This window comes from Syzygium oleosum, unplaced genomic scaffold (assembly GCF_021117445.2).
Source record: "Syzygium oleosum isolate NSW1041296 unplaced genomic scaffold, Sole_v2.1 Sole_v2.09, whole genome shotgun sequence".
Classification (NCBI taxonomy): domain Eukaryota; kingdom Viridiplantae; phylum Streptophyta; class Magnoliopsida; order Myrtales; family Myrtaceae; genus Syzygium; species Syzygium oleosum.
Genome location: NW_026607493.1, coordinates 12,372,750 through 12,398,194, shown reverse-complemented (window position 1 = coordinate 12,398,194; position 25,445 = coordinate 12,372,750). Strand labels below are relative to the sequence as shown.

Here is a 25,445-nt window from a genome sequence, read left to right as displayed (position 1 = left end):
AAGGTATCTACTGGTTTTTACGTAATAAAATCTTAATTCAGTTTTTTCTGAGCGAAAAATGTTTTTTGGAAATTAGTTTAGTTAGCTAAAAATGATTAATCAATTGAAAATATTTTCCGGTCAACGAAAACATTCATGTATAAAATTAGAAAAATGAACTTATAAATCTGAAATTGCTTTTCTTCACCTTTCACTTTTCTTCTCGAGTCTCTCACTTTTTATCGTTCATCCAAGGTATTTTTTCGTTCACTCTTTTTCCCTTTCTTTCGCTCTTTCTCATCTATGCTCATTTTTCCGTCATTGAAGGTCCAACTCTTCTTCAATGACACTCAACACAGCCTTCCGGTATAATGGAAGCTCCTCGTAGAACTAATTCCTCCGGGACGAGTTCAAGAACCTTGAATGAATTCCCTCACTGTGAACCAGCGATTCCAGTTCGATTGGCATTTTTTCCTCCCGCCTGTTGATATTTTTTCTCCTCCGTTTTTGTCGTTCACTCTTTTTCTGTTTTTTTTTTCCAAACGAGATCTAGATACAAAAAAAAAAAAAACGATTTCGGTCACATATTACCCAATAAATGAAAATTAATTCTTTTTCAAGAAAGTAATTTCTTGGAAAGCACTTTTCCTCGAATAAGCGCACTTTAAAAGGACCAATGTTAATTTGCCTTGCTCATCAACATTCGAATTTTATCAAATTCTCAGACCAAATTTGCATCTTTTCCTATTTTGGCAGAATTACGAGCTCTCTGTTTGCTTAGCCCCACGTGATTGAGAAATGGAAGAAATGGGAGCGTGACGAGACGACGCTTTCTTCTCCCTTGAGCAGCAGGAGGGAGGGGGGCTGTAGCGAGAGAATCCAGTCTCTCTTCCATCACTCCTTCTCCCCTTTTTCTTCTAACGACGGGCATCGAACGAGCGAACGCCCCCGCGCATTCGTCGATCCAAGATCTGCAGAATTTGGGGTTCCCCGGTTCCCAAATCGCAAGGCTACAATAATCAGTTCCTTCCGTCTCTCCTTCACTGATCGCCTGAGAACGCCGCATCCGTCGATCCGGGATCTGGAACCCGCACATCGCCGGCTATCTAGCTATTTCGGTAACCCTGGACTCTACTTCTTGCTTTTTGGGCATCGTTTCCATGGAATGTATTCTCTCTTTACAACTTCCAGCATTGACCTCTTAGGATTATCTACTGGAGGAAAAGGGCGCAGATGGGCACTTTTGATGGATTGCCTATTTCTCGGGACAAAGCGGTGAGTCTATATATTTTCTTCACTTCTTCTCGCTATTGTAAAACGGCACGCGCGCACTCTCCAAGTGTCTTTCTTTGTTCTTTCCCCGACGCGGGCGGGCGGGGTTGGGGTTGGGTTTGGGGTTGAAGATGGAATGTGCAGCTATAAGAATTAAGAAGAAGGGTAAGAAAGTTTCGGGGTTTTGCTAAATATATAAACAATGGCATCCTTCTATCTTATGATCATTCATGGGTCGGCGGGCCTTGCTCAATTCTGCCCATGCCACGGTTGGGATGTTGACCGAGCCAAATAAAATTCACCTAGTTTGCCCAAGCGTGCCTCACTTCTCGTGTAAATCCTTCCATTCGTAGAACGGACTGCTATGTCCATGATCAGGTCTACCACCGAGTGGCAATATACCTCTACTATGATTCATGATGTGAATATAAGGAATCAACTAAGTGGAAGTGCTTTTTGTCCACTACCTAATGTATCCCCTCCTTTGTTCTGGTTTTTGACGGATTGTGAAGAAGCATCTTTCACAAGTGGAATTGGGATGTTATGTTGGATGTTTGGCCACTCAAGGAAAATTGGGATTGGAGATGGGTGTACGGAAAAAGATGTTGCCGATAATCCTGCTTAGGTGGTTTTGGCACATGCAATGGTGGCCATTAGACATTCTAGTGTGAAAACGGGACATTATGGCCAGAATGCAGGTCATTCAGAGGGGAAGAGGATGACCTAATGAGGAATTTCATCCAATCATTAGTAGGAGCAGATGTGATGGGCTGTGGCATGTTTTATACAGATGTAGAAAACACTAGTCTTAAAGAGTAACAAGATGGGAGTGATTGTGGAGAATTAAATCGTGGTCCGAACATTGCATCGCTTTGCGAATGCGTATTTCTGGGATTCGAGTGTTCTTTTAAGTAAATTGCGAGACACTGAAAGGTCTGGTGATTGGTATTGATTGTCTACCAGAAAATAGGAGAAATGGTGACAAAAGGAAAGAGACATGGCTATGTCGTTTCGGCATATCAAGGGCAACTTAGAGATGCACTGACCAACCAGAGTGTCTCCACAGTGATGTTTCAAAGGGTTGGGCTTATCGAATGCACTACACTAGGATTCTATCCAGAAGGATGGTGTAAGAGAATATCGTGAATGACCAATTCATCGAACATCGCCTTCATTTGGGAAAGAGATGAAATCTCACATGTGGGAAGTTTAGTGCAAAAGCTTGATGGACAGAGTACTCTGATGAGATTTGCATCAAGTTTATGGAATATCCACGCCTTGTCTTGCTGGTCATTCTTCCCACCATTATGGGCATATAAGAATAAGCATAAAGATGCAAAACTAGGTTTAGACCATCGAGTGGCCAGAGAACTAAACATAAGAAGGTTTATTGGCATTAAAGCTAGTGAAGGATGCTTTAATACTTTTGTTCTTTGGGAGGATAAATTATTAAAGGCCTATTTAGGTGGGCTCATTATAGTCAATAAGCCATGTTAGAATTTTCTGCCAAAAGGAAAACAACATTTTAACTTGGAGTGAGTCTAAGTGCAGATCTAGGTACACCTATTCATAGATTCTTAGTATTTAGTGTAACAAGGTCACGGGTTTAACATTTGAAGTAATATGAAATAACCAAAAATCTAATATTCATTTTAAAAAAAAAAAAAATTAAGTACGCCACCACCACTGGAATAGTATTTGCTGGACAAAATAAATTCTCTGAGAATAATGCCCATTTGGCAGTCTAATGCATATGTTACTGTATGTTTTCTGCATCATATATCTTAATAAGTAAAGTTGTTTCATCGCTATTGTTGGAGCTTGCCATCTGCTAATTTATCTTTCTGCTTGTAATTGCAGTACTTGAGGGAAGAGCTTTCAGAGATAGGTGAAAGTTGGGCTGCTGCACGTTTTGACTCCTTGCCACATGTTGTTGAAATATTGACATCAAAAGATCGTGAGGGTAAAATTAAAACTCTGAAGGAGAAAAGTGATGTCATTGAGGAAGTTGTCGATGAAGTTGTACATGCATATCATAGTGGTTTCAACAAAGCAATTCAGAATTATTCACAGGTTTCTTGATGATGCTTCTCCTTAGACCTAATAATTTATAATGGAAACAGTGGTTTTTGCATTTTTTGCTGTTGCAATTCAGATTTTCTTTTCATAAATACTGGTGCCATGCAATTAAGTGGATGAAATTCTGGCTGCAATTTTATAATGTTTTCACTAAGCTTTCACTGACAAAGGAAGGACAAAGTTACGATTATAATATTTTAAGCAATGCTTGTTATTAAGCTTTTGGCTTATTGCTGTTAGTTGTCCATTTAGGATTAGTGGATCTAGATAATATATCCTCATTTCCATCTTGCAATGTGTTTAATTTAGAATCGTATACGAGATATATTCTGTTGATCTTTGGGATGAAGGATCCATTGATGCTGGAATTGTATATTTGGACCTAAGAGTGTTGTCATTCACAAGGTCTCAAATGGGAAAGGTCTATTGGGCATTCTTCATAGATCGAATGTGAATTGATTTTCCAGTATTGACTGGTGCAAATGATCCACGTATATCTCAATTATTTTTAGTGCTAAAATGCTGGCTTTGCATTTCGTTAGACATTTTCAATATTGATAGTTGCTTCCATCCTCCCTCCAACAATTTTTTGTCTTACATGGAGTCAGTGATTTGAGGATTTTTAGACTCTAGACTCTTTTTTTTGTGTTGCAAAGAATAGATGGATACTGGTCTTAAATTTTTTTTTTTGGTAAGGGATACTGGTCTTAAATTTTAAGTCGCTGAAAATCACTTTTTGACGTGGACAGTTTGTTACACTTTTTAGACTATCTCATAGGGGGAGATACCCCTGGTACCTTATGTAAAAATTTCCTTTTGCTTTTAGGAAAGGGAAACGGAAAAAAAAAAGGAAAGAATCTTTGCAGCATTGTTTTTAGTTTTCATCCTTTTAATGTGATCCTCCGATAATTACTTCCTTCTATGTAAATAAGTGGCTGAATGTGGTAGTACCTTCAGTACATAGTTTTTCTACCGTTACTGCTTTTATATTGGCAAGCAAATGGTTTGTACTGCATTCCTCTCTCTCTCTCTCTCTCTCTCTCTCTCTCTCTCTCTCTCTCTCTCACAATAACTTTTGTGATCTGACTTCTGAGTATTTGTTTTGGGATATCAAGAGTGTAAATGCCTTCTTTCTGCAACCTTTTAAAATTTTATTTTTGCTTCAGATTTTGCGATTATTCAGTGAGTCAGCCGAAAGTATTACTGTTCTAAAGGTTGATCTGGCTGAGGCAAAGAAGCGACTTGGTGCCCGCAATAAGCAGTTGCATCAGTTGTGGTATCGGTCGGTTACACTACGTCACATTATTTCTCTGTTAGACCAAATCGAGAATATTGCTAAGGTTTGTGTAGCTTGCGTAGCCTCTTCCATGCAAAATTTTAATCTAGAGATTAATACATATGTGGCACCCTGCTTCCTTATATACATTATGCCAATGAGAGATGCCACTTAATGCTATTGTGGAAATTCATCATCTGCTTTTGAAAATGTGGCCCAGGTTCCTGGTAGAATTGAGAAGCTGACACTTGAAAAGCAATTTTATGCCGCAGTTCAGTTGCATGTCCAATCTATGTTGATGCTTGAGAGAGAGGGTCTTCAGACGGTAAGACACAGAAAAATTCCTTGATTTGTCCTGCAATGTGAAAGAATGTTCTTATTGGAAATGCCTCGTTGACTTGTTGCTTCTGCTAATTTTGCTCTTGGTAATAGGTTGCAACAAAAGGAGAATATGCAAATTCTTTGATATTAGAACTAGCTTATAGTTGATTTTCAAGGTTTAAGATTGTATTGTGGGCGATAAAGATTCAGATTGCTCTGTTTGATTGAACAAGAAAATTAAATGAATTTCTGTTAAGAACTATGAAAAATCAATGAGTGATCAATCCTGTTGTCCCTTTTTTTTTGTCCACCTCTAATGTATCTTAAATTCATCAGAGAGGCTGAACAAATTTGTCCATGGACTCAAAATATGCAGGCAAGGGAGGGAAGAAATGGGCAAAACAGTCTTTCAAAGTTTGCGTTGAAAACCAATTGATACTAATTTAGGCGTATCTAAGCGTATAAACAAGTGAACCCCTGACAACCAGTAATTCCCTTTTAAGAATAGTAAAAAGTCAACTTGAAGTAGCAAATTCCTTGACCAAAAAAAAAAAAAAGTAGCAAATTCAGAGGTTTGTGGTGGTGAAACGGTGTCTTGATTTCTAGCCTTTTTTATGTGTGGAGGAAGCCCAAAGTGACAAGCAAGGATTTAGGTCAAGTTTGGGAGTTCAGTGGGTCAAACTGGATGTTCAAAGGAAAATTGGATTGGAGAATATAGACAGCCTGGCTCTTGGCCAGGTTTGGCTGGGCATCCAGCACGCGGCCAGAATTCTTCGTGCTTTTGAGTATGTCCTGGATAAATGTGTCCGGACATTTGGAGGCATCCAAAGTAGAGTTTCTATTACTTCAAATATAAATTCGAAGGTTTTAGGCTTTGAAGTTCAATAGAGAGACAGTAGAAGCAGGCTTAGAAAGACTCAGTTTGCAGCAGCAAGGAAGTTTCATACAAAGGAGTGTTTCAGAGTGCGTTTTGGTCTATTTGGGAAAATATAATCTTTTATAATCTCTATTTGAGTGAGATTGGCCTTGGGCTAGATTCTAAGTTTGGAAACATTGTTCGCATTCTTGCTAGACTGCTGTTCAGAGTGGACACACCATTTTTCTCCTCTCCTGTTGTTCTAGTGGATTCCTTTGCCTCTCCCACTGGTCTTAGGCAGATTGGCTGAACCATGTATATTTCTGTGTCTTGTGTTGCTTGATTTTACTTCTTATTTGCTCTTGGATTGATTGCTTGCTGCTTTATTTCTTTTATGAGTGTTTTATTCATAAAATGTGGTTTTTCATAGAAGCATTTGTCTGTATATAATCATTGAGCGTCAACCTCGATTTAAGTTTTTGCGTTTCCTCATTTTGACAATAGGGGGTCGTAACTGGTTGTTATTTTTCTAAACTGACTTCCTATGCGCTTAAGCACCAATATCTTCTATCAAAGCCATCAGAACTATGGATTTAAGTCGAAGTGTGGTATGCAGCCCACACGATTGAACTGATTGATTTTTGCCATAAGATTTCTGTTGTCAGTGAGTTTTGATGAAGATGGATTATAGTTTTGTTTGCAACTTGAATAAAAGTTGTATAATCATCAAGATTTTTCTTCTTGTTGAGTTAGTAGTTTTTTGTATTATGTTTTGAGCCATCTTGGGATATAAATAATTTCCCTTTCTTTAAGTAGGAAACTCACTCTCGTCTTTAGAATATCTTGTTTTGGGACTTCCTAATTCAACTTGGAGTGGGAACTTAAAAATAGTTTTAATGTTTATAAACGGTTGTAGTCCCTTCTGTTCAATAGTTTTATGAAGAATATTGAACTTTAGGAAGTCTTTGCTTTTGAATTAGTTGATACAATTCTTCTCTTGATTGTGATGTTTAAGAAATCCCAGGTGTGATGTTTTGGAAGCTTTTGGTGTGATGCCTTGTTGTGATTTTTCTTAAAATTGTCTATTAGATCGGGCTTTCTACTTTGAGACTCATCGTCCTGCATCGGATTGTTATTACAGCGAAAGTTCTACAAAACTTTGATTTACATTTTTCTCTGGGAATGGTTATTGAATTGAATTCCAAGTTTGACGATATATCAAGGATGCTAAATGATTTATTGCCCTCAAGTCGCAACCCACTTATACGACTATTATCAAGTCCCGGAATGGCAAAATAGTGTAAGTGTTCAAGATCTTCAATTGTTTGAATCCATACTTCAGGTTGAAGAGTTTGGATATTGGACATTGTTGATTGCATGGAGAAGGATGAGAATATAGATGAATCAAGCATGGAGGATATCTTGAAGGTCATGTAACGTTGGTGTGGAGTAGTATGTCATGCTGCTCACGAATGTTGTATCAATGTGCATGTTGGTTGAATCAAGCAAGGTCTTAAGATTATGCACACTTGATTGAGCACTTAGGCTTCGCAAGACAAAGTCAAAGCATCCGTATAATGGTTTTGGTTGACAACCATTCTTAAAGGGTGCTTAAATTGATTAATACTTGGTTTCGGTTAAGAAGGTCATGGTGATAAGGATGAAGTTGACTGATTTGAGTGTTCGACATTAACTGAAGGGCAAGAATGATGGAGTCCACAAGATTGAACAATTTGATATTTGTCTTAGTATTCCAATTATTATCAACTTTTGGTGAAGGTGGATAGATGCACACCCTCAACTAGGGGTGACAAAAGGGGTCCATGACCCACCTTTTAACTCAATGAAATTTAGTGAGCCAGGCATTATTTGGAGTGTCTAAAAATTTAAAACCAGATTGAAATAGGTTCAGAGCATCAAACGCCAACTTGAAATGGGTATAAAACAGACCCACTATCAATTCATTTTGATTACTATTTTATTTCAGCCCCAAAAGGGTTATCATCTGAAGATTTAAAAAGAAAAAACAGAAAAAGCAACAGAGAGAGCTGTCAAAGAGAGAGAAGGGGTGGAGAGTGCAAACACTGACGGTGCCTCACTGCCGTTCGGTAATGTCCCCCACGGCAGCCGGTCTCCCAACGGCGTTGACAGCAACAGTGATGGTCTTGCTAGTGTCTGTCTTACAAGCAATAGCAACAGTTTTGATCTCTCTCCTGTGCTCGTCAATCTCTCTTTCTCTTTCATCCTAGACATCTGGCTGATGGTGGATGTATCTATTGCCGAGCAATGACAGTGTCGCCCACTTAATGAGGGCTAAATTGGACTGTCGCTTCTGCCCATCTTCTCCCTCGTGATGGATAGATCAATCGAGTGAGGAAATTTTCAGTCTTGTGACTGTTCACTAAGTTGCACGGTGTGAATCGGACGCTGATGACTGCATGGATTGGATGGGGAGGATAGGCAACGGGAGTGACTGGGAGGAGTGCCGGTGCAATGAGCCACTATTATCTATCTCTATCTCTCGCCTGATATTTTTCTGCTTCTCCTAAAAAAATTCTATTCATTTGATTTTGCAGATTTGTTTCGATTTTCTGTTTGTTAATTTTGCAGATGCCTTTGTTCCTTCATTTTCTACATCGGCTAAACTTTCACACTTCTGTATATATTAATTTCCTACTATTATACCTTTGCTGTTAATAATATACTCCCAAACAAATGTAAATTATGTGGGTGGGTTTGGGTTGTATCCGGGTTGGGTTAGGTATGGTCATCCAAATTGTTTAGCAAAACCTGGGTATATCCATTTGTGACCAACCCATACCTGACCTAGCCTAGCTCACCCATTTGCCACCTCTACAGACAACTCAAATAAGAGTCTTGGAAGGATTGGGATTCTTCTCCTAGTTGAATTAGTAGTCTATTTATGTTTCTAAAAATAGTTGTGATTCTATTATTCTAGTTTTATGAAGACTATAAAAGTTTTAGCCAGTCTATACTTTTGAATTGTGTGATCCTTAAGAAACCCTAGCTGTGATACTCAGGTGGTTTAGGGTGATGCTTAAAGGAACATGGTCCCTCTTTGAGTTATCGCCCACTGTGAGTTCTCTTCAAATTTTCAATTATTGGGACCCATGCTACAGCACATGGCTCTCTCTCTCTCTTTCTCTGAGAAGTAAAGTTGGCCTGGAGCACCAGAATATATTGGCTAATTCATTCAGACCGTGTTGTCATTAGTTTTGTTGTAAGGTCAAAAGGATTGTTGCATTAAGTTTGACTGTAATTAGAGAACATCATGCAGTTTTATTATTGCTAGATTTTATCTCCAAGCTGTGATTATAAAATTAACATTGGCTTTCAGGTTGGTGCTCTTCAAGATGTTCGATCTGAGTTGACGAAGCTTAGAGGAGTTCTCTTCTATAAAGTTCTGGAGGACTTGCATGCACATCTTTACAACAGAGGAGAATACAGGTTGAGCTTTTTCTCCAATTTCTTTCTCTAGGTCATGCCCAAATAAAAAGTTAAAATTTCTGTTAAAGTTTTACAGACTATGTTTGACCACTGGTTTCTCAATTCTCTGGAATTCATTGAGATAACATTTGCAGCTCTTAGGTCTCATTTTTCTCTAGTAAAGTTGATTCTTGCAACTTCTACTTCATTAGGCGAAGTTTTGAGTGACTGGTGCTCTTTCTTGTTTTCATTATCAAAGAATTCTTTCCACACCTAAGAATGGTTGGCAGGTTGCCTTTCCAAAGCCTCTATTGTCAATTTAAGTTATTGAGGCAATTGGAGTACCACTTTTTGGGCATCATCTATTGCTTTTAACCTTACAATTTTCTGCAGCTCGGCTGCCACAGACATTGATGAAAGATATGACGAGGTACCATCTACTGCGGTGATAACTGTCTCTACGAGTAACTTACAACCTGTCTCTCGGCGAACTCGATTACTACGAGGTGATAGCCACTTTAGCGGCCAAGGAACTGTAGATGGATCATATCGGTCAAGTTCAATTGACGGAGGGTAAGATTGGAGATTGGTTTTCAGCCAGTAACTTCTCTAGGTTCCTATATGATAGTCCTTACTGGTTGCTGCACTCTCTTTTTTATTAGTAGAACCTTTAAAACTTTTGGATGAAATCATTGGGAATCGTTTTTTCTGCTTTTTATGTCAATGCTATCTTGTTTAAAAGTTGCTTGACACGTACCTATATATGGAGTACACTGCACTGTCATCTACTCTGCTCATGCGTTTCGTTGATTAATGTTGTTCTAGATTAGTCTACTGGCTATCTGCTTAACTGTATTTGATCATTTTTTAATGTTCCTGCTTTACTGGCATGCACTTCTAGTAATCTGTGAAAATTGAGAAGCTGAAAAGAGAGAGTTTGGTTGTGTTTTAATCCTTGTGGAGTTGAATTTCTTCTACGATAGTGAATATTATGTGGAGATAAAAGAGAGAAAGGAGAACAGTGATTCTCTTATATGTTTTTAGAATTTTTCTGAAGTAAAGAAATAAATGGGAGAAACATCTTGTTAGAATTTTCCTCCTGTGTTCAGCGAACTTTTGATTCGGTAGAGGTGGTATTAGTGCGGTAATCTAAGTTAAAGTTTTCTACCTTAAATTTCTATTGTGATTCGATAATTTTCTCACAATGGCTAGAACATTGTGAAACAATTTTCTTTCCTTCTTTTAATGTGGTTATATTTTCCATGGGGTAATAGACTTACTTTAGTTTTCTTCTTTGATCGTCTCACTATCTTTTACAAGTTCTCCCAGATTGACATATAACCTTCTTTCCAGTTCTTCATTTGATGGTTATGAAGATGAGGGTGCTCTTGAACATCATAATGAAAACTCAGATGTGCATCATGCATCAACAAGGGTCAATGGTGAAATTAAGATTTTTTCTCGGCAGATTCCGACATGGCTTTCCCAGGCTACTCCAGATGAATTTTTGGTGCAGTGACTCAATCAAATTATCTCAGATGCATTCTCTTGTTGCTTTCTACTTCTTGGAGTGTCTGAGCTTTGGATTTGGTACTTGAATACAGGAATTTGTCAAAAAGAGTGACGCTCCGCTTCATGTAAAGTATTTGCAGACCATGGTTGAATGTCTCTGCATGCTTGGTAAAGTTGCGGCAGCTGGTGCAATTATATGGTGTGTTACATTATTAAAGATTCTGTTATTTTTGTTTGACTTGGTTTTCGAAATAGAAATTCATTGTTGTAGGTTCCATGTTCCATGTTGTGTTTTTACAGCAATATAGTCCATCCCCAGTATTGGTTGTCAATGTTGAACTCTTATATTAGTGTCAGGCTTAGAGTATTCAAGGTTTCTGAGTCACCTAAATTATTATTGAATAAAACTTAGGAACCTGGCTATGAAGTAGTTCAGGTTGGGACAATGGTGATAGGTAAAAGCATATGCTTAAGTTGACGAAATGGATGAATGTCTAACAATAGAACGGGTATAAGAGATCTGTCTTGTTTTAAATTGTTATCGGGCAAAATGTTCTATTTTTAAATTGGCAAGGTGCTATTTTAATGAGTATCATATCAAAATCGTTGAAATAATAAGTGAAAAGGACGCTTTTCTTGGAATTTTCTTTTCTTCTCTCTTTTGTCCTGTAAACTATCCTACTTAGTTGTATCTTTCTGCAAGGTGTAAATGGTGCTAAATACTGTATTCCTTAAAAAGAATTCTAGACAAAGTGATATTAAAATTAACCAATGCGTAGATTGAAAGCTAATATCATGTTGCCTATATATAGATAGGGATTCTGTCTAGTTTTTTTCAATTTTTTCTTTAAAACAATCAAATGATGTCTTTTCTCTTCTGTTTGTAAGGTGTAAGTTTGATTTCCCGCTCCTCTTTGTGTTGTTGTTTCATCTCTTAGGACTCATGCTGAAGGCACATGTGAAAGCTGATATTGGATCCTCTAAAGATGCTGAAACTCAAAAAAGTAGCTTGGTTAAATGGTTCCATCCTTGACACTTACGTGGATAACTAATTGGTCACTTTTGTGTTAATTATGTTGTGACATCTCTTTCCATATCAAAACATTGAACCAGTAACCAGAAATGAATTTGCACAATTAGATGAACTAGAACAAAAGATGATGAGTAGACATTACAAAGGGTATCAAATAATCCTTCTAGGAAATTCCTAATGACAAAAGAGAGTAATATTAGTACAGTATTTTGGGTGTGTTAAAACCTCTAACATGCCGGACATGAAATTTGGGAAGTGAGCTGGCATATGATTCCAGCAAATCCCTGAGTGTTTTTGGAATAGTCTTGAGCTTTAGTTGGGGTGGAAAGCTATGGAACTGGACCTTATGCTCACCTGGAAGCTTGTGTTTTTGATGGGCTACAAGCACAGATAAAATGGTAGAATCAACTTTTATTTATTTGTGTTGATAATCGAAAAATCTGAACATGTTACATCATACTTGCAAAGGCTGCACAGTTGGACATCTGGGCTGACTCTTTAGGCAGATGAGGCCTCCTAGATTTATCCAAAAGCTTAGGCAGATGAGGCCTCCTAGATTTTATACAAAAGCTTGCACCTGTTGGATTTACATGGGCTGCCTCAGGTGTTTATCTTTGACTTGAATCATGTAAAAAAGGATTACTGGTCATCTTGCTTAAGTTTACATTTGAAGTGCATTCTTTGGCGTTGTCTATGAAATGCTCATAATCTTAACTTTAACCTGATCTGGTACGAGTCCCTGTTCTACTAGGGTTGCCATCTTTGCTTCTCTGTCTTAAATGAATATTTACTGTTTGCAAGAGATACCAATCTTATTTGTCTTGGAGCAGCCAAAGATTGCGACCAACAGTTCATGAGATCATCACTTCCAAAATCAAAGCTCATGCAGCATTAGTTGATCCTTCAAGGCCTTTTACTGAACATGCTGTCTTCGGGGCAGTGACAAGTCTGCAGTTGACAATGAGAAAACTGGAACACTACCAATTGCCAAAACAGAAGCTTCAGAATGGGAAATCGCTGGCTGGGACTCTTTGGGCTGTAAGTCCTGTGTCTGCTATGATGGCTCCCACAGGGAAAGCCCAGGTTGCAGCGAAAGAGCTTCTTGACTCAATTCTGGATGCCGTTGTCCGGATATTTGGTACGACATTTGATTACTATTTTGGTACTCTTTTACAATGTGAAATCTAAACTGAAGTCTAGCATCAATTACTCAGAAAATCATGTTGTTGTTGGTGAGCTTTTGGAGACGAAGTCCCAACAAGTTGACATAAACACACCGAAGTCTGTTTCAGCAGATGCGAATTGGAACCCTGATTATGAGACATCTCATATCACTGGGGGTTATGGTGTTGGATTTTCGTTGACGGTTCTGCAGGTATGTATATCCTGTTGGTCTTGTGAACACTTGATGGACTTGTTAGAGGGTGATGGGCATAAGGAAATTACCCATCTTCAGATAGTAGGCACACTTTGGGAATTATAGAGATTACCTTGTGGTACATTTTGATAAACATAACTGCATTAAGAACCACAACTTTGTAGTTTCGGAGCTCCACTATTTAGTGTGGCTTAATGGATATCTTGGGGGAACTCTCCACATAATTTCATGTCCATGCTTGGAAAAGACACGAATGAGATGCTATTAGAGGTAAAATAGATATATATATATAGAGAGAGAGAGAGCTTCTTTTGTAATCTTTTGAAGTCGTTTGTGCGAAATTTTGCTAGAGTGAATGCCAACAACTCATCTGCGAGATTCTGCGGGCAACTCCAGAAGCTGCATCTGCTGATGCTGCTGTGCAAACAGCTAGACTTGCAAGCAAGGTCCCCAATAAAGAAAAGAGCAAGTAACTTCCTATCCTGATTATCATATTATTTTCCTAATTCTTGTACATACAAGAGCTGAAGAAAAGGGTTCTTTTGGGAAGGTCTTCTTTAGGTACTTTTGGGGCTTCAATTCTTGTTTGACCCATATTCAATGCTTCATGTGCTGTCATATATAGCAGAGTGGATTGTGAAGAGTAATGGAAATTGAAGCTGTAACCTAATAATGAATGGCTTACTATGGAAATGACATTTTTCGGTCTCAGATGTTTTCTTTTCTTTTTCATCTTTTGCCTTGTTTTGGGGGGGGGGGCGGTTGCTGTGGGTACCAGTCTTATACATACGCGAGGAAGGTAATAAAAAATGAGAACCGAGTTTGCAGATAAGTTTGTATTTGATACTGATATGAGGGTTTCGGGTGGTGTACTTTGTACTCAACTTGGGTGATACAGTTGGTTCCTTGTAGTTGGTTGTGTACTTTGTACTCAACTTGGGTAAGAAGAAGGTTATTACTAGATTATCACTGCAGAATTTGTATAAGGATGAACAATCACATTTGAAGGCCATATGGGTGGACTGCACCATTTTGATGGGGGTGGATTTGGTGTTAGTATTTGCTAGAGCCTAGAACTTCTGATATTTCAGCTTCATATTGTGAAGCATCAGATCGTGATGTGCATATATCCATTATACGGGCAGGCCATGATTTTCCTCGATATAAAGCATGCATTAGGGTAACAGAGTAGGTATTTGATTCTACATGGCCTTTAAGGTATAGGCGTCTTGAATGTTTCTCATATTGAGGTGGTGGTACAAAGTGTCATACACTTTTTGAGACATGCATATGACTCTAGAGAGCTCAGGAGCCCCAGCCATTGGTGACTTGCGGTCTGAAAGATTTAGAATGGGCCAAGGGACACTCTCAGCTAGACAATTTCTATGGGGTGGGCCTCCCATAATGTATCGAAACCGTCCATTAGATTCTTTTATTTCATTCGAAGTCCTAAGGTTTTTTTTTTGTTTTTGTCAAACCAAGATTTTATGGGCAAACCTTGCTTTCCCGTTGACTCGTGCGTTGGGATGTGTGGTGCGGCAATTTGCCCTTCTTATTTGTGTCTCAGTAGCCTTAAAAACCTTGTCCTTTGTTGTTTTGTTGATCTTTCTCCATAAAGAATAAATTGTCAGAGGGAGGATTCACCTGTGCATGTAACTATTAACCTACAGCATACATTCGTTAAGTTACAACACACCTGTAAGTTATAACAAACTCTTGACTGGGTAGACATTGACATCATGAATGGAAACACTAGATGTCATGATCTAATCCACATGCTTCCTTGCAATTTGTTGTATTTCATATTCACCTCTTGCTTAACACAATTTTTTCATTGGAGGGGTTACAGCTTAATGCAATAATTCTTTTGGAATGTCACTTGAATTCTCTTTTTTTTTAAATGGCCACGGATTTTTAAATTTTGTTGGACTGTAGTAGAGATCTGATAATTCTTATACTCAGATCCTTCTGGAGAAAATAGAGAGCTGCTGTCATCTTTTGGATTTAATGTTTGCTTGCACGTGATAATTATCTGATGTGATACAGGGATGGTTCAGAAGATGGCCTCACATTTGCTTTCCGCTTCACAGATGCTACTGCATCTGTGCCTAATCAGGGTATGTGGAAGAATCTTCGTCCGTTATTTACATTCTGTCTGAGATAATTGCTCTTATTTTGTCTATTTTAGCCCACATGCAGTAAACTATCAGATTAATCAAGTACACTCTCTTACTGTTAATTTATTTTATTGTTCTCATTGGGTGAGTATTCTAAGTTATGTAACAAGATGAGTCAAGGTAACACCTCTGAAACGCCATACCCCCTCCCCACAGGAAAATGAAAAAGAGAAAAATCAAGTTCTCACAAATGAAGATATGATTTATCAGTTGAGTTTTTAATGAAGGTCGTTTGGATGCATAAAGGGGAGGCCTTTAGATGTGACTTGATGACATGGGTGTGGGTATAGATAAGTTCTAATATGACCTAGGTGGAATTTTCAGTAATGATCTTCAATACTTGAAAATACTTGTAGCTGAAAGGACCTACTTGGCTAACACCACATAATGGGGGAAGTTTGATTGTTGTTGTTCTTGATTAGTATTGTGAAGATGTGGATTTGATTGGTTTTATTAATATAATAATCTTGTCAGTTGTGGTCGGTTTTAATTTGTGTAAGTCATTCTAAATGAATCACCTTTTCTGTTGCACGATCCCTGGTATTTTAGGTGGTGATCTTATTCGCCAAGGGTGGAGTAGGAGGGGTTCAAATATGTTACAAGAAGGTTATGGATCTGCAGCTGTGTTACCTGAGCAAGGCATATACTTGACAGCTTCCATATATCGCCCTGTTCTCTTGGTACTGGACTATAAATGGAATATTTCAAGTTTTTTGCTAGTTTCTCTTAGTAGCTTTTTCTGATGTCTTGCTTTGCAGTTTACCGATAAAGTTTCTTCCATGCTACCAAAGAAGTATTCCCAGCTTGGGTAAGCTGAATACTGTTGTAATCTCTCTTTTGGAGCATACATATTGAATTGCACACTTAGCATTGGTAGCATAATCACCATGGGAAGCCATTTTCTGGTTCATGTCCTACGTTTCTGACATTACTTTTTGCTTGACTGTGCTTCTGCAAAGGAATTTTTGCTTTTACTAGTTGCTAACTAAGTAGCACCGACACGCAACGCGACACGACACGACACACCGACACATCATTTCTCAAAAAATAGAGAATTCCTACCCGTTAGGACACGTATATTTAATGTATATTTTTATATATACATAATAAATTATCATTTTTATGATTATTTCAATCAAATTAATTTGATTCAAATCCAAAAATAAATAAATAATAAAAAATAGAGTGTCGGATGAGTGTCTGTGTCCGACACGTGTCCGACATGACACGGAGGCTCCCGGAGAGTGTCCGTGGTTCATAGGTTGCTAATTTAGCACAATTGAAAATTTTGGTGATTAGTAGTTTTGAAAGTTCTTACCTGCTTAACCATGACATTGGGTTTAGAGTGCCTCTGGGGAAGGCTTAATTGCTTTTTGTGCTGTTAAATGGCTTTTATAGGAATTTATTCAAAGAATTACTGGTTCATATCCAATATTTGTTCTATTAGGATGCATTAAGATTCAGATGCTTAAGTAAATTCTTGTATACAGCTCACGTGGTTGGTTTGCTTTCTTAACTTTGTTGATAGAATATTTTTCCCTAATAATGGTTATGAGTATATGAAGGGGGTCTGCACAATCATGCTAATTGCAAAGATGCCAAATCCAGTGCTTCTACAGCAAAAGTAGGACTCGGTAATGAAGGATAAGTTGACTTAAAGACCAAGTTTATAGAGGTCGACTTGTTCATATGTGGGAGAGATCTACTATGATTTTACCTATCAAGAATTTGATTGAATTGCTTTACAAAGACTTAAGGCATTCCTTTATATAAATTTGACATATATATGATAAGGACATATAATGCGCTTATCATGTTTCGCGTACTTGAAGTTATGACATGTATGAGAAAAAGTGATTAGAGTGAGAACACCTGGAAATGCCAGTAAGGTTCAACTTGGAGCTCTTATCTTGTTCTTATATTGGGCGAATAAGATGGATATATTCAAGAACTTTCTTGGTATATATCTTCTAAGAGGCGATTCAGTGGGTAAGATGATGGGGGAGGAAGTGTAAAACAGTAATTGTGGATGAAAAAGTTTGTATTTATAAATGGCTGAAATAGTATATCTAGAGTGGATTCATTGTGGAAGAGGCTTAAATGATTCAGTATTGAAATTGGATATCAATTGGCTCATTGTGCAAATATTGGTTGAAGGATAGGTCATTTCTCATATTGCACAAGAGTATTGCTTTGACTGAGCTTTATGGAAACGAAAATTAGCTGTTATGCATTAACATGCACATTAGATGAGATTGCTTCACTGAGGTGTTTTCATACTAGAAAGATAGATTAGAAGTGAAGAGTCAGTGTTGTCCCAAGGATAAACAAGTAAATTTGCTCAAGTTAGTTTGGACATATTGAATGATGTCTTTTAGATACTTCATAAGGACAGTGGAAGTTACAAGGTCATAGATAGGTAGAAGGAGGCATAGATAATGACTCTATAGGAGGATATTGGATATTTTAATCTTACTTAGGCATGTCCATAGTGGGAGAAGGATATTTTAATCTTACTTAGGCAAGCCCATAGTGTGAGAAGGCATACATCTTAGGCATACCTATATTGGATATCAACCTATTTCTCCGTGTTGCCCTTCTAAACACCGCCACGCCCACGCCTTCCTTCCCCCCCCACACACACAACAAAAACAGCTTGTTTATTTTGATTGTCACTAGCAACAGTCAAAACAGTCTGGCAATCATCTTTATGGGGATACCATAAAATTTTTAATGGAGCCCCTCATGTCCGTGGTACTTCTGCTCCTCTCATACTGGAAGAAAGCCTCTTGCCTCTTGGATACTGAATTGATTGGTTTTCCTAGGTTTTAACTTCTCCTTTACTGAGAGTTTAAATGGTTGCTATGGCATAGTTGTGAGATATGGGCTAACAGAATTTACTGGAATTCTATAATTACAAGTGTTCTAGTCTTGCTGACGTGTGCGAGCCAAAGTATGTGATTTTCTTTTTCTGTCCCGGTACTCTATGTATACCAGCAAGTATATCGTATGAATCAGTCACTTAATTGAATATGGTTGTTTATTGCATACTCAGTTTTTGATTTGCCGGTGATAGTATAGATTCAGGTTTGGGCCACACTTTTGCACATAGTCCTCTTTTTTTTTTTTTTTTTTTTTTTTGGGGGCGGGGGGGGTAGTGTTGACGTGGAGATCCAATGTTTCCTCATGGATTCATCAGAAGTTGATTTGCAATCTTTCACGGTCTCTTACTACCATATGCGAAAAAAGAGCTTTCATCAGAAGTTGATTTGCAATCTTTCACGGTCCCTAGTTGAGTTGCCAAACCAATGTTCTTGAACAGTGAAAGTTGGAAAATGATAAACGAAAGCAAGTACAAACAAAAAGCGCCCCCTATTATTGCTCCCAAAATTGAATGGAATATGTGCTAATTCTTTCTCAATGGACATGGCTTCTTTCTCGTGAAAGGGGGGGCGGCATGGCGAGTTTGGGGCATGGACATAAATTGTTCCTTTCATGAGAACTTTCTCGTACTTCTGATTCTCCTGAGAGTTATATTTTAGCAAATTTTTTCTTCTCCAACTGTTCTCTTTCTCCTTTAGGAGTCAAAAAAGGTGCCGTGAAAAATATCTAGCTGAGATTGTGTTCCATGATCCAAACTTAAATTGATTGGGGTAAAGAGGTCTCCGTGGACCGACATATGTTATGACAACAGAGCCTCACGTATTAACTTATCTGGCAATTTCAACCATCGAGTTTTCTTGTGCTGCTTGAGATGATACTTTGCATATAATTTAGTCATTATGTGTCTTCGAGATTTTTCTCTTGTAGTTACTATGCGAATCGTGCTTTGTTCATGCAAGTTTTCTTCTTTTGATATCCAAAATGGCAGGAAGGATGGATTGCTCTCTTTTGTGGAGAACTTTGTGAAGGATCATTTCCTGCCAACTATGTTTGTAGATTACCGGAAAGGTGTCCAACAAGCTATATCAAGTGAGTTCCCCCTGAAGAATATGAAATTGAATCCCCTATTTTTTATTTATTTATTATTGTTGATAAAAAGTCAACTATATGGCACCAGACGGGTGCAAAGCCATATACAGAAAGAGGTAAAAAAACTAAGCCGTACACAAAGCAGCTCTCAAAACCAAAAGGGAGTCAAATACAAGATAAATCATCGACTATGTCAACCAAGGCATTAATAGCCATATGCAAGTTTCCATTATACGAAAAGTGTATAACTTTAAGCCAATTTTCAATAAAATAGAAATGGAAGATACCTGTCCATCAAAAGTTCTCTGCACCTTCCAAATTAACCAAAAAACAGAGAGGAATTGAGGTAGTTCGTCTTTTCCTGATGTGCTGTAAACAAATGCCCTGTGATGTCGGAAATCTGGGAACTGATCTGTTAAAGTCATGTCCCACCAAACGTCAGACTAAAACTGTATCCGATTCCCATTACCTACTTTGAATCAATTAAAAAGAAGAAACTCTCTCCTCTCTTCTCTAATCCTCTTCCATACCCTGGTGTAGTATGAGGCTCTCCTATCCTTAGTGATCCAACCACTCTAACCCTCAGATCTATAATTGAATATCTGACTTGTAAATTACCACTCTTTGGCTTTATTTGTGTTGTTTCGCTCATATACTGATATAGGGCAAAGAAGTCGTTGCTATTCAACTGATTGAATATGTATTTGTCCTGTTTTACCTTGAAATTTGGAAAGCCAATGTTAAGTAGTTTGAGCCTGGAATTTTTGTTCTTTTGATGTTTCAGTGAAACTAAATGTGTTCTATGGTTGGCTGCTGGTTAAGGAGCAATTAGGAGTGTGTGGATTAAGCACATGACACATGTTCATTTCTCTAAACCATCGATCATAAACAATTCCAAGTTTGGTCACCCACTTGGGTTTCAGCTCGCTGCTTACTTGATTGATGAGACTAATGGGATGTTTCATGAGCCTGGGGTTTTTCTAACCTAGGTTTACCTTGATGAGTTTCCTTCTCTGAAAAAATGGCTGGCATGGTAAATTTTTCTTTAAAGTGTGAATGCAAGCCTAAGGTCACAGCATACTTTTGGCGATGCTCATATTAGTCTTCGACCAAGACACTGCTGATTTGAGGCAATGAGAGATATTAACACTTTGCGGTGATGAATTAATTTTAGCCTCTGTTAGTGTGTCGCATTCTGTGTTGCCCTTAGATTAAAAATTCATTTATTGCATGCATATATCTGTTTATATAGGTCCTGCTGCTTTTCGGCCACGAGCACATGCTGCTGCCACATACACTCCGTCAATTGAGAAGGGCCGACCAGTCTTACAAGGGCTTTTGGCAATAGAATTCCTTGCAAGAGAGGTGATTTCATTCACGCCCTCACTCCTTGACATTTGTTCCCTTGCCTTAATGTACACTTCCTCCTTAACCCTAAGGAGTTGCTTAAGTGATAAGTGTGTTCGTCTTTCTCACTCAAGGCCTGGTTAGAATCGCTGCACTTGCACATTCTCTTGGGGCCACTCATAGGAATTAAGACTTTGTGTTGTTCCTTTATTACCCAATCTCTGTGGGACAAGGGGATTGGGATATTTGAAGGGGACTAATCTGTTGCTAGTTGGCACCGGATCACCCTAACAGCATCAAAACATATATATACATATACTCGTACCAACCTGTCCTCCCACTCTCCCTCCTCTTCCTTCCACCAATGTCGATGGATTCTGAGAATTTACTATGTAATTGGAGATCTATGTCAAATTCTTTTTATTGTAACATTCATGTCATCTTTGTAATTTGACCTTTAACATAGGTGCTTGGTTGGGCTCAAGCAATGCCAAAATTTGCTGGTGAGCTTGTAAAGTATGTGCAAACATTTCTCGAGCGGACATATGAAAGATGTCGCACTTCATATATGGAGGTGCGTATGTTTTCTCTTGATCCTCTGTGTGATTTTCATGGATGAGCTACGCTAAGGGGTGAAACTTTTGTTTCTCTTCAGTGCCATCTGTTGAAGTGTAATTTCTTTCTGTTGTCCTCGATACAAATTAACTTTGGACTTCACGAGAAGTCACTGGAAGTGTGGAATTGCTTTTCTTCTTAGCAGGAAAACATTTATTAACATGAACTAGTACCACAATATCATGGATCTTATTATGTAAGATTCTTTATAAACTATCTTTTTCATGATGAGCCAGCAGATATGATCTTCTTGCATCAATTTACAAAGTCTGTGAAAGTAACATAATTAATCTTGTCTTGTCGTATATCATGGTCATGCACTTATTTTTGTACTTCTGTTGACCCTTATCATTGCTTTGTACAATCCCTGACAAAGTAAGTGTGACATGATAAAGTTTCGGTTCCTTTTTCTTCTTTCTAGGAGCTTGCATTAGTTGAAATGAAGGTATCTGTAGCTTTTACATACATTTATCACTCATCATGCTGCATCTTTGATTCATCATTTTATAAACTCCTGTTTCTTTGTAAAATTTCAGGCAGTTCTAGAAAAACAGAGTTATATGCTCATCGGACGACATGATATTGAGAAATTGATGCAGCTTGATCCTGCAAGTGCATGTTTGCCAAGTTCTTTTGGTCAGCAAAATTTGGAAAATAGTGCTACAGACGCTGAATCCATGGAGGTTGAATTGGAACTCACTGATTTACTGTTGAAGTTGCGACCAATTAAGCAGGTATGTGCAATCACTGATGGTTGGGAACAAAAGTATCTCTTATCTAATATCGTGAATGAAAACTTAAAGTTCATTTATTTCCAGCTTGCTAAGTTCCTGTTGAAGAAACTGTTGTGATTTCTCTAAATTCACACTGGGTTTAAATGGATATAGCCAGTGATAATTCGGCATCTTCCTAAGTAGTTAAATCACGGTGTTAAGTTTAGGTTGCAATTTATTTCAATCTGTGCTGCGCTGACAGGAAAATCTTATTCGAGATGATAACAAACTGATTTTGCTGGCATCCCTGAGTGATTCCTTGGAATATGTTGCAGATTCAATTGAAAGGTGAGTAATCTAGCTGCTCTGAGTAGGTGTTGGAGCATGTGGCTTAATATGGAATTTTAGTTGAAGTTCTTATTGTTGCTTGCTTTAAGAGGTTTGACATGCAAAACTACATATTTCATGAAAGTAGGCTTGGGCAGACAACCTTCAGATCAGTGAATCAAGGGGAACAGGATGGCAAGCATAAGAGACACCAGCACTCTAGAACGAGTAGTACTCCAGGCAGGGACCTCGCATCGTTTGCAGAGGAGTACAGAAAGCTTGCAATCGACTGCTTGAAAGTTTTACGAGTTGAGATGCAGCTGGAAACTGCTTTTCACATTCAGGTTCGAATGTTTGCCACTTTGAGTTTTCTTCTGATTTGTTCGTGAGGCCAGAGCGAATGGCTAAGAGAGAGATTTTTCATTTACCAGGAAATGAATAGTAGGGATTACTTAGAGGACCAAGATGCTGAAGAGCCAGATGATTTTGTTATTTCACTAACTGCACAGGTATGTATTTCACCTCATAATTGTAATGCCTCAAATGAATAGTACAGTTCACAATTAATGTAAGTCTCTTTCTATTTATTGGATTCATCTTTTGTTAGGCCTCAGTCTCTAGTATTTTTCATGTTTAGAAAAGTTGAAAATCTCATGTAGTGTATTCGACCCTGGTACTGAGGATCTCGAATGTGGAAGCATTTTTTAAAGAATAAATGTTGCTGCATTATCTTGAGTAGTTTCACATTCAATTTGGTAGAATGACACTATTCACCTGGTTTGTCCTCCACTCAGCTCCCTCACTTATCTATTTGTCTTCCATCTGTTGGAAACAATGCCATATATACATATTTATGTCAAATCAGATTAGGCAATGTCAACTGATTACTTGACTGTTACAGCATATAATTTGCTTGACCTCATTTGCAAGCTATTCTTTTTCGCTTTTGTGTAATTTTATGCTGTTGTTAGATGATTGATTTTGTAATAGTTTGCTTTTTCTTAAAATCATCTATATTAAAAATCAGATCTATTTTCAGGCAATATTAAAGAAATTTTGTTGAAACCTTCTCTTCTTGCATCCATCTTGGGCCATTGTATGTTCAAATATCTCCGCTTGCAAGCTAATGTCATAGGTTAATGTTTAATCCAGATAACGCGCCGGGATGAGGAAATGGCCCCCTTTATTGCGGGAACAAAAAGAAACTATGTTTTTGGTGGAATATGTAGCGTGGCTGCAAATGCTTTTCTTAAGGTTCCCATTTCATCCTATTTATTCTATGTTAATATTTCTCTTGAGCAATGTCTGCAATAGAACATCTCGGTAGTTGTTGTTCTGATGATAAGCATGTCTCTTGTAGGCTTTGTCGGATATGAAATCTATCAACCTTTTTGGGGTCCAGCAGATATGTCGAAATTCAATTGCTTTGGAGCAGGTAAATGACCACTTATTCCACGTTTTTCGTGTTCTTTTAAAGTTTTCTCTTTTTTCTTGTAGGGCTTCTAGAGTGGTCTTTGGTGGACAACTTCCTCATGTTCACACTCATGTTTCCCATTTTTTAATGTTGTAATTGTTATCTAATGAATGGTATGTTAAAAAAATGCAAATACTTGTTTATATTTATCTAATATGTTTTCTGAATAAGAAATATATATGTAGAATGGGGATATTATTTTGATGTGATTGCGCCACTAGGCATGCTCACTTGCGGGCTTTACCATTAAGTTTCTCTTATGTGTCCCTCTTCACTTATCCTATTAAGTTATTACTCCCAGATATTTTGTGGATTCGAATGAGATTTTCAGAGAGATTCTTTCTACTTTTTTTGTAATAGGAAATGTTGATAATTAATTGAGTTCAATGAGATCATAAAATACTGTGGATGTGTCGATTTTTAAATATGTTATAGATTTGAAGTAAAATACATTTCGAGCTTGAGTATTTGTGTGTCGTGTCTCATGATATTAATTAATCCACGATTGACTTTCATGTGAGTTGTCTCATTGCTTTGTACGTTAGTAGTTATGTGTGAGATCCATGATTATCTAAAGATCAAATAAAACTGTATCTTTGATGGGGATTTTGTTCCTTCTTTTTGAGAAATCGATGTCTTACTCCATAAGGCTTATGGAACAAAACAGGGGAACAATAAATAACCTGACAAAAGGCTGCTGATGCTTTTGTCCTGCCATATAAGTATAAAAATTTCCACACTGCTTGATCTTCTCTTCTCTCGAGACTAATTACCTAACTTCAGATATGAGTAAAGGATTCTCAAATACTCGTTTTCTTTCTTTCTTTATTTTCCTGTATGGCTAGAGCTTACATAAACTTCCGTTGGTTTTTTAGGCCCTTGCAGCTATCCCATCAATTGATAGTGAAGCTGTGCAACAAAGATTAGATCGTGTGCGGACATACTACGAATTGCTAAACATGCCATATGAGGCAAGCCTTTTAAACGTGAATCTTTATTCTGTCTTTTAAGTATCGTCTTCTGCACTTACAATGAGGTGATCCTTTTGCATCATCAGGCATTGCTTGCCTTCATCTCGGAGCACGAGCACTTGTTTTCATCTGCAGAGTGAGTGGCTGAAACATCCTCCCTCGTCATATTTAGTGAAATATGCTGGTTACGTATTAATCGTTAGAACCTTTTTTGTCTTCCGGCCAGGTATGCCAATCTCTTAAAGGTCCAGGTTCCTGGAAGAGAGATCCCTGCCGATGCACTAGATCGTGTATCTGAGATATTGCCCCATTAGCTTCACGGATCGTGGTCGTGAATATTATCATGTGCTGACAGCTTCAGGAGCTCCCACTTGAGTTTTCTTACATGGATTGACTGGTTCTCCAAATAGGACCGGCACAGTCTGGAATCTACCGTTTAGGCCAAGCCCTGTTGTTGTCTTGTGGTAAATTTGTCATCATTCTTCAACATTTTTCTTATTATTTATTGTGCATAATATCCTTTTCCCCCCCAAATTTGTACTCTCGTTTTTGTATTTACTCCGTCAATTTTGTAAGTGCAAAACTGCTATCGGATGTAATGAGGGTGTAGAGAGAGTGAATTGCAGGTTTCAGACTGATGGTTACCAGCTTGTACAATATTCAGATATACTTGGAGATGAAAACATTTTGTTTGCA

At 38.0% G+C, this 25,445-nt stretch overlaps 1 protein-coding gene across 1 annotated transcript; it reads left to right on the top strand.

Moving 5' to 3' along the window:
• The first annotated feature begins 746 nt into the window (after positions 1-746).
• On the top strand, positions 747-25,445 carry LOC115661411 (exocyst complex component SEC8). Its single transcript, XM_056314234.1, has 27 exons — positions 747-1,098; positions 1,183-1,254; positions 3,112-3,324; positions 4,497-4,670; positions 4,827-4,931; positions 9,142-9,251; positions 9,624-9,803; positions 10,584-10,740; positions 10,835-10,941; positions 12,606-12,913; positions 12,990-13,150; positions 13,504-13,622; positions 15,200-15,270; positions 15,880-16,010; positions 16,089-16,138; positions 19,202-19,302; positions 20,555-20,667; positions 21,116-21,223; positions 21,801-21,998; positions 22,240-22,325; positions 22,453-22,648; positions 22,736-22,813; positions 23,457-23,558; positions 23,665-23,739; positions 24,654-24,749; positions 24,836-24,885; positions 24,976-25,445. Exons 2-27 carry the CDS (start codon positions 1,213-1,215, stop codon positions 25,061-25,063), a joined length of 3,219 nt encoding a protein of 1,072 aa, XP_056170209.1. The 5' UTR covers positions 747-1,098; positions 1,183-1,212; the 3' UTR covers positions 25,064-25,445.